This window comes from Mandrillus leucophaeus, unplaced genomic scaffold (genome assembly GCF_000951045.1).
Source record: "Mandrillus leucophaeus isolate KB7577 unplaced genomic scaffold, Mleu.le_1.0 Scaffold684, whole genome shotgun sequence".
NCBI lineage: Eukaryota > Metazoa > Chordata > Mammalia > Primates > Cercopithecidae > Mandrillus > Mandrillus leucophaeus.
The window spans coordinates 1,344,524-1,361,179 of record NW_012107408.1 but is presented as its reverse complement, the minus strand read 5'-3'; the positions used below and the strand labels follow the sequence as shown (position 1 = coordinate 1,361,179).

At 40.8% G+C, this 16,656-nt stretch overlaps 1 protein-coding gene across 2 annotated transcripts in view; it reads right to left on the bottom strand.

Annotated features, from left to right (window-relative positions):
* UGT3A1 (UDP glycosyltransferase 3 family, polypeptide A1) overlaps positions 1 to 16,656 on the bottom strand; it is a 41,360-nt gene that overhangs the window by 8,877 nt on the left and 15,827 nt on the right. For both annotated transcript variants that reach the window (XM_012002375.1, XM_012002376.1), the window contains 2 exons: positions 6,750 to 6,864; positions 4,122 to 4,653 (listed from right to left, as the gene is read on the bottom strand). In XM_012002375.1, the coding sequence (XP_011857765.1) occupies positions 4,122 to 4,653; positions 6,750 to 6,864 (647 nt within the window). The remainder of the gene's footprint in view (positions 1 to 4,121; positions 4,654 to 6,749; positions 6,865 to 16,656) is intronic.

Here is a 16,656-nt window from a genome sequence, read left to right as displayed (position 1 = left end):
TCTCTGAAGAGGCACATCTAACTGCCATTAGAATATGAATGATGGCCAATCTTAGCTAATTTTTGCTGACAGGGGGCATTGTTTTGGAGAAAACAGCAGTCAGATTCCTTCCAGAGGTTTATCTAAGGGTCCTTGCAAAAGGGAGGCATTGTCCCTGAGGCTCCGGTTGCCTGACCATTTGCAGTTTGATGGCCTCTAGGTGAGAGGAAAAAACCAAGTTTTATAAGGTTAAGTATGCATGAGTTAAACATGTGTATTATACAAGAAAATAATCTAGTGCCAAAGATCACAGAAATAACAAGTCAAAATATTGATAACATTGTGCTTTGAGCTGTTTCACCCTGGTGGAAGAAATTAAACCTTGTATAGAAGCAGTTCAACTTTAGAAGAGAAACAACTGTTCTTGCCACATCTATAGCAGTTAACAAGTGTACCCTGGGAATTCTGGGGTTTCTGGGCTTGCACGGTGGCCATAAAGGCTTTTGCCTCTTTCTTGTGTCCCCCCATCTCTATTGTAAAAGGCCAAGGTGGCCACTTTCAGTTAGTCCTCTAAAGTACTATCTGGTCCCAGGCCCATTTCTGCAACCTCCTCCTCATATCAGGGGCTGCCTGAGTAATAAATTTATTCTTCAGAATTAGTTGTCACTTGACTGAACCAGAAGATACAGAGGTGTGCTTTAACAAGGCCCCTCTTAGCCTCTCCAAGAAGGCAGTGGGATTTTCATTAAATCCTTGTTCTATCATAGATAGCTTGCTATAATCAAGAGGCTTGGTCCTAGTCCCACCTAATCCCTCCATGATATGCACACCTGGAAGTGTCTTCTCTTCCAGTCTCCCATCTCATCACTGGGATCCCATCCAGGGTCATTTACTGGTACTGCGTCTCTTCCAGTTGGATAAAGTTTGCCCCCTTTCCTGATACTATATGTGAAACAAAGTTCATCCCCAAATCTCTCAGCTACTTGCAGAGCAGACTGCTTCTCAGTGTTCCATCAGGATCTGATTCAAAAGTAACACAACATCTCTCCAAGAGAGTTCAAATACTTGGGTTAAATTCTGGAAAGCCTCTATATATCTGTCAGGGTCATGCGAAAACTTCCCAAAATCCCCCTTAATTTACTTTAAGTCCTGTAGGGGGAAGGGGACCTGGACCTTACTGGGGCCAAATTCACCAGGCATCTATTGGAAGGGCAGGAGTGAGACTGGGGCTTGTCTAGGGTGAGGATTTCTAGGATTAGGCAAGCGAGAGATTGAAGCTGGACAGGGAGGTTGAGGTGGACCCAGAGGAGCAGAGCTGGAGGGAGCTGGCTCCCTTGTTGGGAGTGCCTCTGGGATTTGTTTCTCTAGTTCCCTGGAATTGCCCTTTGCAGCCTCTCCTGAAATGACAAGCAGGAGGGCTGGATCAATCCTACAGTCAGCAAGGGTCTAGATTTCCCTGCAAGGTATAGAAAACCTGCACATATGGGGCCTCAGACTATTTGTCCTCACGTCTACAGAAAAGGTCCAGCTGCCAGATGGTATCAAAATGAATGGTTCCTTCCTGAGACCAAGCCAGTCCTTCATAATTTGGCCAAACCTTTGTTTTGAGGGCTATGAGGTGTTTTTCCTCCAGATTCTGAGGGTCAAAGCAGTCTCAGTGGTTCAAGATACACTCCAGAGGAGAATAAGCTGGGGGTGGTGAAGAGAGCTGGTGGCCCATTCTGAAAGACAGGGAAATAGAGGTATCCCTCATTTCCCTTCCTTCTTTCAATGAAAACTCAGGGTGTGAAGGAGAGAGAAAGCAAGGGACTTTCTCTTCCATCTGTTGTCCCTGAGTCCTGGCAACCTCATGGATGCCACCCACAGGTGCCATTGTGGTCTGCACCCATGAAGCAGGGTGGGACTAGAGAATAGGAATTATCTCCCCTCACCTATGCCTCTATTTCCCCTGCTGTTGAAAACCTTTGAGTTCCCTGGGCCTCATTTATGCCATGGAGCATAGCCTCCCTCCATGAAGTGGGGGTTTAGTCAGCAGGAATTGGTCCTGCCCATTTACATTGTGCCTGTTGCCTGACTTTTGATCCCTCCAATCAGGTTTTCCTTTCTAGGGCCTCAGCCTGAAACCTGGAATTGAGTTTGGGACAAAAACAGATTTCAGGGGTTGCATGTGTCTGTTCAGATTGTCTCAAATGGGCCCTGCCGAATTTGCAGTTATCAGCCAGCAGGGGTCGCTCCTCCATTATTTTCTCTATCAGAAGCAGCGTGCTAGGAAAAGGAACCCTCTCGCTTAGAAAACGAAAAAAATAAAGAAAGAAAAACACAGCTTAAGGGGCAAAAGGGGGAGGTCCTGGAGAAAGAACCTCTTGCTCTGTGCAAATAGGTTCCTTTAATCACTATAGCCTTCCCCCAGTTCAGGCCAGGCTGAACTCCTTGGCCAGGGGAGAAAAAGTCCCACTGGGAGGCGCTGGCCAGCTGGTTCATGGGGCCACAATGGCAGTCCCACTTTTTTCCCACCCCTTGTAGCTGTTGGGAATGGCTTGTTCATGCTGTGGACACAGCCAGGTACCGAGGTGGGAAGGTAGGGGATAAGAGGGGAGGTGCTGTGCACTGCTCATGCATGTAGTTGTTGGAATGTGGGGTGGGTATGGCACCTCTAAGAAAAAATGGAAACCACTTTATTCTGAATCGCATCTTTGACGGCTGAGTCAAATGCTCATTCTATTTAACATATTGTTTAATCCACAGAAGTTTCAATTTGGGAAGATAAAAAAAAAGTTCTGGAGACAGATGGTAATGATAGTTACACAACAATATAAATGTACTCAATGCCACTGAAGCATACCCTTAAAAATGGTTAAAGTGGTATATTTTATATTATATATATTTGACTGCAATTAAAATAATCAAAAAGAGAAAAAATATTTGAAAATAAGCATCTGTTATCTCATAATCTTAACTCCCTTTATTCTCTTCTTAACAATTTCCACAACTGCCCCAATGCCAAGACCTGACCCACCCTCCCAGTAGCTAAGACCTCGGCTAAATCCCCATGGTTTTATTAATGCAAACGAATCTTCTACTACACTAATCTAGCCAGCGTCACCCAGAGAACCCAGTGTTATGGCCATCTCACTTGCACCTCCACATGTTAGGTCCCCTGCTCTCTGACCTGGGGTGCTTTCCCTCCCAGCTCCATTCCTAAATACACCTACCACTAATGCAAAGCCCATCTCATCCATAGATCATTCCCCAACTCTTCCTGCTTACTCAATATAAGATCAGGAGAGGAAGAATAGTCACTTTGGTACCTGGAAAGTCCAGGCCCAATCCAGGGTCTTGGGGGCCTCTGCACTACACAGTGGTGGGAAGGTCACCTACATCACCTGTGCTTCTGTCCTCCTCCATTAATAAAAATGAAGATGACCACACCTCCCTATAGAGGGCAAGATACTAAATATGATGATTTCTGTAAAATGGGAACCCAGTGCTCAGAGGCAACAGGCAGCCAACTCATTTGAGTTCTCCTCCCTTTGAAAACCTTCTATAGCAGTGGTTCTGAGTCTACACTGTGCATTTGAATCACCCGGCAGCATTTACAAATTACAATAGCAGGGGCCCACTCCAGACAAATCAAGTCAGAAAGTCTAGGTGGAGCCAGGAGCCAGGGCTCTACAGGCAGGGAACACTGGAGATACCACTGTCAGTTCTTGCTGTCAGTCCCATGCAGTCCCACCCTGCTTACTCCGAATCCACAGTGTTGTCTGTTTCACTGTGAGTAGCTCATCTCCTTAACAATTATTGCATGTAATCGGCACTAACTACATATTTATTTTACACATAATCACACAAAATAAAAATTAAAATGGCAACTTTAATTGAAGGGTTCATCTCACTGATTCTAAGTCCAGGGCATGGCAAGAGAAGAGCCAATTTAAGGAAATCTTCTATCTCAGGATCCTGCAAGACCTGACACTGTACTTGCCAAACTCTGAAAGTCAGCACTTCCTTTAAGAACATACGCTAGGTGCCTCCCTTGCCAATCCCTACTTCAACTTCAGGAATCCACTGGCAGGTGGCAGCCACCAACTATGCACCCAAGGACTCTATGTGAATCCCAAACTGAATGCTGAGGGTTTACTTACTTGTGGTACTGGTTTAATAGGTTTTTCCATCAAGCCTCCAACATAAACAGTGTTGGGAAGCAGGGGCCGGGCAAAATCAAAGGCAAAATCAGAGTTAACAAACCACAACTCTGCTTTCAGTAGAAGATCAGACAAAACTGGCCTAGAGCCTTCTGGGAAATGCTCCTTGATGGTGTTGTCAAATGTAGACAGCAAGTCCCATTGGCTTCTGGAGAAACTAAAGAACATCAGAAAATTCTTCACTCGGCCCCAGAAGTCCATGTGATCAGTCAACAAGGAATGGAATACTGGAACATAAGACAAGGGGCTTGGTAGCCCAAATTCCAAAGAGCCAAATCTGGTGGGAAGAATGGCCACAAATGGTTTCACAAGCTTCTCAGCAATCAGGAAAGAACAGAAATCAAATGCTTCAACAAATACCAGATCAAAGTTCTCATTCTTTAAGGAATCCATTATATCCTTTCTGCTTAGCAAATAACTACATTGAATCCCAAATATTTCCATTAACTTTAGAAGGCCTTCAAATTCGTCTCTGTAATAAAGAAAATAAATAGTAAATATTTGGGAAAGTATAATTTTACAGTATTTGGGAGAATGTTGGACTCAAAAAAATATTTTAGGTATGTAAGAATATAACCAGTATCCATCCACCCATTCTACAATGTTTCAACAAATACTCTCAGCTCTGGTCACTCTGGTCCAGATACTTCTGCTCTCTAAAATGTCCCCACTTGCTCCCATCCTATTTCCTCCCCTGACCCAATTCCCACCCACCATCAATGCCAATTCAACGTCCTTCTACTCTGGGAGCCAACTCTGACTATAGCAGGTCTCAGAGTTCTATGTCTCCTTTATAAATCCTTTGATGCTCTGTTAACCCTCATTTATATACTGACTTTTTGTGACTGACTATCTTTTCTCCAGAAATCTATGTAAGTAATTTGACAGGCTCCTTAACTATTGATGACGTAGTCTTTTTAAAAAATACTGTGTATCTTGCATTTGACAGATTGTCTCGTGCAGTGAACTTTTTGATCACAATATTAGAATCCAAAATCTCAGCTGAAATGAGATTCGTCCTCCTAGCCTAGGAGTTAAGTAGTAAAAAACAAATAAAAATGAAAGCCTGGTTTGAAGTTTATTATCAGTCTTTTCACTTCATGCTGGCTGGAACATTCATATAAAATAATGCTAAAGTTTTACTGACACCTAGTTAAGACTCTTGCCTATGTCACTATTCCAGAAGCTACTGCCCTTCAATGTCTTCCCATCATTGCTTGCATAGAAAATGATCCTGTTTGTATAGAATCCAGAAGAATAGATGAAGAAGTTCCTGAGCAGTGGTAATAGGTACAGGTGCTCTGGAGACCACAGACCTCCTAATCACATAAAGAAAGGAAGAAGCAATAGCCCAGCAAGCCTGTCACTTCACATAAAGAAGGCCTACAGGTTTAGAACTCATGAGTGACATGCAGATCTCTGCCTGTTCTTAAGAATCAACTTTAAATTACAACAATGATGATTCTCTGAAATTATCCACTATTTCATTTTTTAAAAAGATTTTACATAAAGAATGATTTTCAAATATTGTGGATAAATTCAATGTATACAGTATAAACTTCTCAAAAGTATAACATTAATCATATTTCAAGTAAATAAATTGAAAAAAATCACAGGAAGGCACTGATCCCAGTAACTTAGTCAATATTTAACATGTATCCGGAACCTGTCTTCAAAGAAATCAAGCTGGAAGAAAAGAGACAAGACATACACTTTAAAAATATATAACAACACAAGATGCCATAGACTAAGTATCAAATGAGTGCTATATACCAGATCTATGGAGGAGAGCATGTGGTCTTCCAGCTTGAGTGAGGAAGCAAGCTTTATGGAATAATTAGATTTGAGCACCACCTTGACTACTGAGTAGAATTTTCAAGGAAAGCAAAGAGGATGAAGCCACTATAATTAACTAAGAATGGCATGGATTTGTGTTTCTCCTCTTTTATGTGGCAGATGAAGGAGATTCCTTGTATTCCAGGTGAGGTCAAAAAGTCTCAGGCTCATCTCTCATTGTGTACGATCCAGGTATTTGATTATCTTTAAGGAGTTTAAAAGGTGAAGGTTCAAGGTGTGAAAAATCAATATTCATAAGAGTTTTCTCCACTGGTGAATTTATGAAAGGACAAAGGAGGGAAAATAAGTGAGAATAGGTGTTTCTTTTTTCTTGACAAACAGAAGAGTTGAAGATCCTAGCTTCTTTATTGGGGAGAATGCATACAAAGATTATACATGAAGTGTTGTAAGGAAGGCTCAGAGGAGCAATCTCCTGCTTTCTATAGAATCTTTATGGTAGAAGAAGGACAATATAGACTCAATTGTTGGGAATGCAAACCTTGTCTACTCTATCCACCTGACCACCCACCTGTCCTCTATTTCTCCATCCCCTCATTTATCCAACCATTCATCCATCTATCCATTCATCCACTCACATATCATCTATTCCCCCATCTATCCATCACCCACCCATCCATTTCTCTAAAACTCACTCCAAATATGATGCATCTCTCTATTCATTTGTATTACTAAAATAGTGACTCTTTGCTTCATAGAATAAAAAGAAGTTACCTGCCATCCAATGCTGTTTCTATGTAGCTATTGAAATGCTTCGTAATTCTTTTTTGATTATCTTCAGGTAAAAACCACCTGATAACTTGGTATGATTTTTCCTCCTCTTTAATATCTAAGAAAATACCAATTGGTTAAAAAGGTAAATATATCATACAACATGGATTAACATTAGCATGATGATATTAAAGTTTTATTCTATTAATTTTACATTTATGGAAATGTTTACTTTTAAAGTTTTATGTTGATTTGGTTTTGTTTTTGTTTTTCATTCATTCTATTGCACAACCTGATAATGTTGAGACTTTATCATTATCCAGGCACTTTTATTCAATTTAAAGTTATAAAAGTTTCCACTTAAAGTTTTTATTTAAAGGAACAGCTATTACACTTATAGATGAGACAATAGAGAGTAATTCAGTGTGAGGTAATTTGTCTCCTTTGCACACATAATGACCTGTAGGGCTTGTTTTTAAATATAGGTCAGATTGATTTCAGAGCCCATACTCTTTTCTCTTTCAGAAAAATTCATTTTCATTATTTAAAATGATACCTACAAATAGGTTTTTATTAAGTCAAAAAGTTCTAAAGGGCAAAATTTAAAAATGGTAGTTCCCTTCACTATATTTACCAGTCCCACCCCTCCCCCATCACCCATGTGTAATAAGAAGTCTGACTCCATTCTTGGAGTTCGACTGCTGACTCCTTTCCAGCCTCAGCTCCTACTTCACTTTCTGTGTCTCATCTGGGCAAACTAAGAAGAAAACTTCAACTCATTCTCCCTTGTTACTAATGAGAACTTCAAACCAAGCAAGCCAGGCCAAAGTGGGAAAATCCTCACCTCAATTCAAGTTTCAATCAGAAGTTTCAATAATTTGCATTGTGAGACAGGAATGACAAATTGGGACCCTCTTTTCAGTAGCTCTGGGTGATGTGTCTCAAACCAAAGCTATCTGTATGACTCAGATGGAATTGTGTTTCTCAATTACAGCACGAGCTGTGGCTGACACTAGATCAGCTGAGTAACTCTTACCCTATGAGCACTGGTTATGTGTCCCAATCAGATATTACCTCCCACACACACATCATTGTAAAGAGCACTCAGGGTTAAGACTGACATCAGTGCAATATATGATCCCACCAAATGATGTGAAGAATGGCAGTCATTGCATGGCATGGTCACATCCACAATCCTAAAAATAGATGGTCCACTGGGACCTCAGAAAATGTATTTGCTTGTATTGCTGATTATATCTCTGTAGCTAAAAATGCTCCAGATGAACAGAGTTATCAGGAAAAGCACCCATGACAACACTGTACAGCCAAAGAGTACTTTCAAACCCAATTTAAGCCTTGGGTCTCTCAAAATTACCAGAAAGAAGGTCTCTAACCTTGCTGATACTCACTGGAACTCTCTCAGAAAGAAACTTACAAAGATGAGCATGTTAGAAACGACACCCACCCACCACCACAAAAGTACACCTGATAACAACCAAAAAGAGAAAGAGAGAATTAGGTTAGCCAGAAGGGGTGGGGAGGGGGACAGGTGGGATGCAAGAACAAAAACTAAAACAAAGGTCTACAACTTAACCTTTTGGAAATCTAACATTTATTTTTACAGAAAAATTAAAGGACACTGATTGGCTGTTTTCTCTCTACATTATAAGTTCTAGATTAACATCAGATCGAATACACCCATGCAAACCATAATAACCTTAATCAACAATGGGGCAAAAGTTACAGGTATATCAGAATATTTCACTAAATTTAAGTAATATCATCTTCTGTACTCTTAAGGAGTTATCCAATATAATATAGAGGGCAAATATATATGCCCCATCTTAAGCATTGGTACCAAATACCTGTGTTAGTCTGTTTTTATGCTACTGATAAAGACCTATGTGGCGGGAAGTCAGGGACCCCGAACGGAGGGACCGGCTGAAGCCGCGGCAGAAGAACATAAATTGTGAAGATTTCATGGACATTTATTAGTTCCCCAAATTAATACTTTTATAATTTCTTACCCCTGTCTTTACTGTAATCTCTGAACATAAATTGTGAAGATTTCATGGACATTTATTAGTTCCCCAAATTAATACTTTTATAATTTCTTACCCCTGTCTTTACTGTAATCTCTGAACATAAATTGTGAAGATTTCATGGACACTTATCACTTCCCCAATGAATATCCTTGTGATTTCCTATGCCTGTCTTTAATCTCTTAATCCCGTCATCTTCTTTGTAAGCTGAGGAGGATGAATGTTGCCTCAGGACCCTGTGATTGTGTCAACTGCACAAATTGTTTGTAGAGCATGTGTGTTTGAATGAAATTTGGGCATCTTTAAAAAAGAACAGGATAACAGCGATGTTCAGGGAACAAGAGAGGTAACTTTGAACTGGCCGCCAGTGAGCTGGACGAAAACAGAGCTATATTCCTCCTCTTTCATAAGCAAATAGGAGAAATATCGCTGAATTCTTTTTCTCAGCAAGGAACATCCCTGAGAAAGAGAATACGCCCTGAAGGTAGGCCTATAGACGGCCCCTTTTTAAGGCGGGACGTCTTTTATGGTCGAAGCCGATGGGATGAAGTAAGCCCCGGTCTCCTGTAGTGCTCCTAGGCTTATCCGGTGGACAAAAATTCCCACCTAATAAATTTTAGTCAGACAGGTTATCTGCTCTCAAACCCTGTTTCCTGATAAGAGGTTATCAAAGACAATGTGTGCCCAAAACTTCATTAGCAATTTTAATTTTACCTCATCCGGTGGTCCTGTTATCTCGCCCTGCCTCCATTTGCTTTGTGACATTCTATACCTTGTGAAGTATGTGATCTCTGTGACCCACACCCTGTTCATGCACTCCCTCCCCTTTTGAAAATCGCTAATAAAAACTTCGTGGTTTTACGGCTCGGGGAACATCACGGATCTTGCCGACATGTGATGTCTCTCCCAGACACCCAGCTTTAAATTTCTCTCTCTTGTGCTCTTTCCCTTTATTTCTCACCCAGCCGAGACACTTGGGAAATAGAAAAGAACCCATGTTAAACATCGGGAGCGGGTTCTCCCAATAGACCTACTTGAAACTGGGTAATTTATACAGGAAAAAGGATGTAATAGACTTACAGTTCCACACGACGGAGGAGACTTCACAATCATGGCAGAAGGCAAGGAGGAGCAAGTCATGCCTTACATGGGTAGCAGCAGGCAAAGAGAGAGAGAACTTGCGCAGGGAAACTCTCCCTTATAAAACCATCATATCTCAGCTGGGCATGGTGGCTCATGCCTGTAATCCCAGCACTTTGGGAGGCTGAGGCAGGTGGATCATGAGGTCAGGAGATCAAGACCATCCTGGCTAATATAGTGAAACCCTGCCTCTACTAAAAATACAAAAAAATTAGCCAGTCATGGTGGCACGCACCTGTAGTCCCAGCTACTCGGGAGGCTGAGGCAGGAGAATCACTTGAACCTGAGAGGCGGAGGTTGCAGTGATCTGAGATAGTGCCACTGCACTCCAGCCTGGTGACAGAGCGAGATTCCATCTCAAAAAAAAAAAAAAAGAAAAAGAAAAAAGCCATCAAATCTCATGAGACTTATACCCTATCACAAGAACAGCACAGGAACTGTCTCCATGATTCAGTTACCTCCCACCAGGTCCATCCCACAACACGTGGGAATTCAAGATAAGATTTGGGTGGGGACACAGCCAAACCATATCAGTACTCCATAGTCTTAAGACTTATTTCCTAAAATATTCCATTCCATTCTGGGCATGGCTACTCCTATCTAACAATTAAAAAACTAACATAAAATTATTTCTTTGGCACTTAGAATTGGCTTAACAAAAAGGGATGCTGTGGATCTGCTTCAACATATTAAAATTATTAACACTGTCCAAAATAGATTAAAACAGGGCCTCTTAAGGATTAAACTCCATTATGAAAGATCTATTTAGAAAAGGGTTGATTCTCTCCATTCTTTCTCCCTTTAAAAGCCCACATTGGACTATTTTTAAACCTAGCAAGAATTAATGATGCCTCACAACATTTTACTATAGCCTTAATGCCAGGATCCATCACATTTAGAACCTCATACCCATGGTTATTAAAAATTGCTTACTACATTTGAATACTAACTAACTAATATTTTGCAACCATAGATTTGCAAATATGCTCCATTCAAGGCCTATTTCAATAGGATCTCAGTCAGTTTCCCTTTATTTTTATCTTTAAAAGGCCATAAATCACCTGTAACTGGCTCACTGTGGGGAACCTTAATATCCTGGCCCACAGTCACTGCCAGGAAGACCATCACCATATCCAACCATATCCAGGAGCAGTTATGACATTACAATGAAGATGTCCTCCTTGGAGGAGATTCATCAAGCACAATCATTCAAGACATACACAAGGTGCACTTATTCAAGACATACTATATATAAAAAGGAACTCACAAAAAGGGATGTGCCATTGCCACACACAAAGTAGAAGGCATGGTGCTTCAGTTACATTCCTGAGAAGAATTGCTTGGTAAGTTTAACAATGCTCCATCATTACCAGCATTCCATTCCCAGCATAATAGCAAGAGTAACTCTTCAGACACTGTTCATACCAAAACTGGTGAAAACCACACACACACCCACTCACATACACACAAATGCTGGACATTGTTATAGGGCATACAGAAAAAGAAGAAATATCTATTCAAGAAAATCTACAAAAATTCACTGAAAACTGAGCCTAGGGTCTGTGGTATTTGAATGAACACCCACTGTCTCCCTTTACTCAACCAACTCTGAGAGGCCGACTTCCTCTGACTGCTCCCACCAACTCCCAAACTGCAGCCAAGAATGCAGGCTCCCTCCCTCTTGCCCCTACCGCAGCTCTCAGCCAGAGAGTTATTTTTCTGGGAGGAGCAGGATGTAAACATTTCTCATCCTGCCCTCTTCTACCTGTTGCTGCAGCTAAGTTCTGGCCAAATGTCTTCCAGGAGGTAGGGGTTCCCTTCTACCAACCCGCCCCCACTTGTGAAGCATGAGCTCTACCTTGGGCACAGCAGTGTTGCGAATACTGGGGTGCCACTTAACCATGACCCACCTTGTAAGTGTGAGGTTTCCTGCTGGGGGAGGAAAGCAAGGAGACCTATGCCTACTGCCCACCCCTCCACATAGCACTCAGATACCAAAGTAGAGATGTGACTCAGAAAGAAGAGCACCACCCTCAAGTCCAGAGCTGTACTTCAAAGATTTTTTCACAAGTAGAGAAGGAAGCCATAAAATAGAGCACTCCAAATTTTCTTCTCTGATGGTTAGTTTTATTTGTAAGCTTGGCTAGGATAGAGTACATGGTTATTTAATCAAACACTAATCTAGGTGTTGATATGAAAATATTTTATAGCATGCTTATTATCTACAATCAGTTGACTTTACGTAAGATAGATTATCCTCAATAATGTAGTGGGTCTTAAATAATCAGTTGAGAGGTTTTAAAAACAAACAAACAAAAAACCCTGAGGTTTCCCAGAGGAAAAATAAATTCTGCTTCAAGACTGCAACATCAGATCTTGCTTGAGACTTTCCAGCCTGCCTACCTGACCTATAGATGTTGGACTTGCTAACACCTCAAATTATGTAAACCAAGTCCTTGAAATACGTGTGCGTGTGGGTGTGGGTGTGTGTGTCTCCAATTGATACTGTTTTTCTGATTTCCTAAGATTCTGATTTCCTAGGATTGGTTCTCTATTATAAGGACCAAGTGATTCAAATATTGATTATGTTTGAAGTCAATAACTCTTTTCAGTGTTAAAGAGGGCACTCATCCTGTGGCATTAGGTGGCAATAGACATGTGGCAAAATATCATCATTGGATACTCCTAAGCAAATGTTTCTAAAAGGCAATGTTCTGGGATATTTAAATCAAACTCATGAGTATAATGAGTATAGCTGGTTTCTCCTAATTTGATAGAGAAAGCACAGAAAGAAAAGAATGAGGTCAAGGCTTTAAATTCCAAGCTCCATCTCCACATTAATGACCTGAAAGCTTCTTTGTCTGCCCTAAAAAAAAAATCTCCTACAGCTACTGAGTTGAATGTTTCTGAAAATCAAACCCAGTCTCCTCCTGAGACTGAATTACAATGAAATTTAATTCCCCACCTTGCAAGGTATTTTCTGTTGAAGTCCAGGCAATGATTGGGAAATGAGATCCTAAAAATTGAGATGGGGACATATGGGCAGATCCTATGAATCTGGGGCTATTGAACCCCTAACTTCTGTTGAATCTTCTTTATCAGTAGAAGCAACTTTCCTACACCTATCTGGAGAAGTTAATCTCATTTGCATGAGAAACTGTACAGTCTCTTTCAGTTATTTTGCTGAAAGATACTGTTTTAGCATCCCTCTTTACTTTTAGATTCAAAAATAGACTCAAGCTCAAGGAAGTGTCAAAGGTTACCCATAAGAAGTTTCACTATACACCAAAAGAACAATATGTATGACAAAAATCTGGGGTACATGTGTAGGAGAGTATGTGAGGTAATGGTGAAAGGCATGTAAAGTTTGATTAGATTGAATTTATTGATATGAGGCACTAGACAGAGATTCTTGATTCATCATTGTAGCTCAATAGGTTAAAAGGGGATCTGTTTGGTTAATTAAATTAAACATGGATGAAAGGGTGGCCTACACTAAATAAAAATAAAATGCCAGATCTGCCTTGGTACCCTGAAAAGTATCAAACAGCTTAGGGAAATGAAGATGTAAGGCCTGCTAACCCAGTACAGGAAGGAAACAGAACAAGAGGACACATTTTTTTTCACCATGAGTGTGAGTTTGCAAGGGGTGAGAGCTCTATGTTTGTTCTTCTTCATGGTTGGAAATTATGATGCCCTTGAAGTGGGATCCCTAAATATAATGGAGTTAATTGCATCTTGGGGTGGCTGGGGTCAAGTGGTAGCACTTAAGCACCAAAATCAAGGTAGGCATGGTTACCATGAGGAATAGTAGAGTCAAAGCAATAATTAGAATAATCTGATTCATGGAGACCTAGAGCATTAGCTACTTCATCATGACGTCCCAAAAAGAAAAGAAAATGAGAAGTTTACAAAATTGTTACTTGATTGGTACAAGCAAAGGAGTCCTAAATAGATTAAACAAAAGTATAACTTCAGTTCAAACACACAGACCTCAGACAATCTATAGACACAAAAGCCCTGGAACAAAAAGGAGGCAAGGTCCCTTGGGAAAATACCCCACTACACTACCAGAAATATATACTGTTACCCTCTCTCCAGCCTTCTCCAAAGGAACCTACAGCTTTTTACCAGTGTGGCTATGCACTGGGGAAATAAAATAATTATATTTTTCAAGAGACTACTGAACATTAGATCTTGAAATCAGACCCTAATTCCAAGGGTCTAATTCCCCAAACTGATTGTGATTATTTCCCCAGATTTGAAATGTGTAATTGGAATAGATATACTCAGCAGTGGCAGAATAATCATACTGCTCCCCTGAAGTGTGCAGTGTAAACTATCATGGTTGGAAAGTTCAGGTAGAAGTCACTAAAATGACCTGTATCTGGAAAAACAGAAAACCAAAGCAATATTGCACTCTACAGAGATTTCAAAGACTAATGGCACCATTATGGACTTAAAGATTACAAGGGTGATGATTCCCATCACATCCCTATTCAACTTGCATTTTTGACTTGTGCAGAAAACAAATGGATCTTGGAGAATGATAGATGTCATAAACATAACCACATAGGAAACTCTAATTGCAGCTACTCTTCCAGATAATAGTTTCATTGCTTGAGCAAATTAGCACAATCCCTGATACCTGATATGCAACTATTGATCTGGCAAATTTGTCTTGACACCCATTAGTCAAGGCCATCAAAGGCAGTTTGCTTTTATCTAACAAAGCCAGCAATACACCCTCACTCTCTAACCTCAAGGATCTATCAATGTTCCAGCTCTGTGACATCATTTAGTCTGCATGAAACTTACTAACATTTCTCTTCCACAATAAATCACACTTGTCCATTGCATTGTCTGTGGCCAATTGTTCGGCTAGATCATCATAGACCTGCAAGGAACATAACTTAAAAATTGGTGGCAAGAAGTTCTGGGGAAGAGGTATGTTGTAAGACCTAACTGAATGGGCAAAACATAAATATATTTGTGTCCTATGTAAATGCTCACTTAAGGGTGACCTCAGCAGACAAGAATGTTAAGAATCAAGTGGAGAAGTTGGCCTGTCTGTGGATAACATCTAAGTTCCTTCCTCAGCCAACCCTGTTTTTTGCCTAATGGTTTCATAAACATAGTGGCTATGGTAGCAGGGATGGAGTTTATGTATGGGCATATCAAACTGGACTTCCACACACCAAGCTGACCTGGATACTGCCACTGCAGAGTACCCAGTCAGCCAGCAACAGAGAACAGCATTGATTGCCTGATTGTCATCATTCTTCAGGGTAACCCCGTCAGCTATCTGGGTAGCAGATTGATTACACTGGACCAATTCCATTATGAAAGAGATAGAACTTTATTCTTACTCAAAAAGCCACTTACTCTGGATTTGACTTGCTTTCCCTTCATGGAGTGCTTCCGCCAAAGCTACCATCCATGCACTTACAAAATGCTGTATGTACTGATGTGGAATTCTACACAGCATTGACTCTGACAAAGAAACTCACTTCACTGCAAATGAACTGCGGCATGAGTGCATAATTATGGAATTTATCGTCTTACCATGTTCACCACCATCCTAAAGTGGCTGACTTAATGAAACAGTGAAGGATTTTTAAAAGACAAAGTTACAGCTACAGGTGGTGGAAATACATTACAAGCCTGGGGTAGTGTTCTCCAGGAGACTATATATGTGCTTAATCACATGTAATATATGATGTTGCTTCTCCTATAGCCAGGATTCATGGGTTCAGGTATCAAGGGGTAGAAATGGCAGCATCACCACTCACTATTTCCCCTAGTGATCCACTATCAGTGTTTTTGCTTCCTGTTCCTGCAGCCTTATGCTCTTTCAGACTAGGGATTTTAGCTCCAAATGAAGGAATGGTTCCACCAAGAGACACAAAAATAATTCTATGAAACAGAAAAGTAAGAATGCAATCCAGCCATTTTTGGCTCCCCATGCTTCTGAATCAAATGGCAAAGAAAGAAGTTATTGTACTGTTTGAAATTGGTGATCCTGATTATCAAGTTGAAATTGTGTTGCTCCTACACATTGGAGGTAAAAAAGGGTAAGTTTGCATTATAGAAGATCTCTTAGGGCATCTCTAAGTATTAATATGCCCTGTGATTAAAATTAGTGAAAAACTGCAACAACCCAATTTAAGAAGGATAACTAATGGTTCATTCCCCACTTTCTTCTTCTGGTAAGAATTTAAAATGGTACAGCCACTTTGGGAAAAGTATGTCCATTTTTTAAAAAGTTAAACAATACGATTCAGCCACTGCGCTTTTAGTTGCTAACCCAGAGAAAAGAATGTAGGTCAGGCATAGTAGCTCATGTCTGTAATCCCAACACTTTGAAAGGCCAAGGTGGGAGGATCACCTGAGGCCAGAAGTTTGAGATTAGCCTGGGCAACATAGTGAGATACTGACTCTACAAAAAATAAATTAGCTGGGATTGGGGGTGCACATCTGTAGTTCCAGCTACTCAAGAGGCTGAGGTAGGAGGATTGCTTTAGCCCAAGTCTGAGGCTGCAGTGAGCCATGATTGTGCCAGTGCACTCTAGCCTGGGCAACAGAACAAGAGCTTGCCTCAAAAAAATAATGAAAGAAAAAAGAAGGAAGGAAGGGAGGGAGGGAAGGCAGGCAGGCAGGAAGGAAGGAGAGAGAAGGAGGAAAGAAAGAAGGAAGGAAGGAAGGAAGGAAGGAAGGAAGGAAGGAAG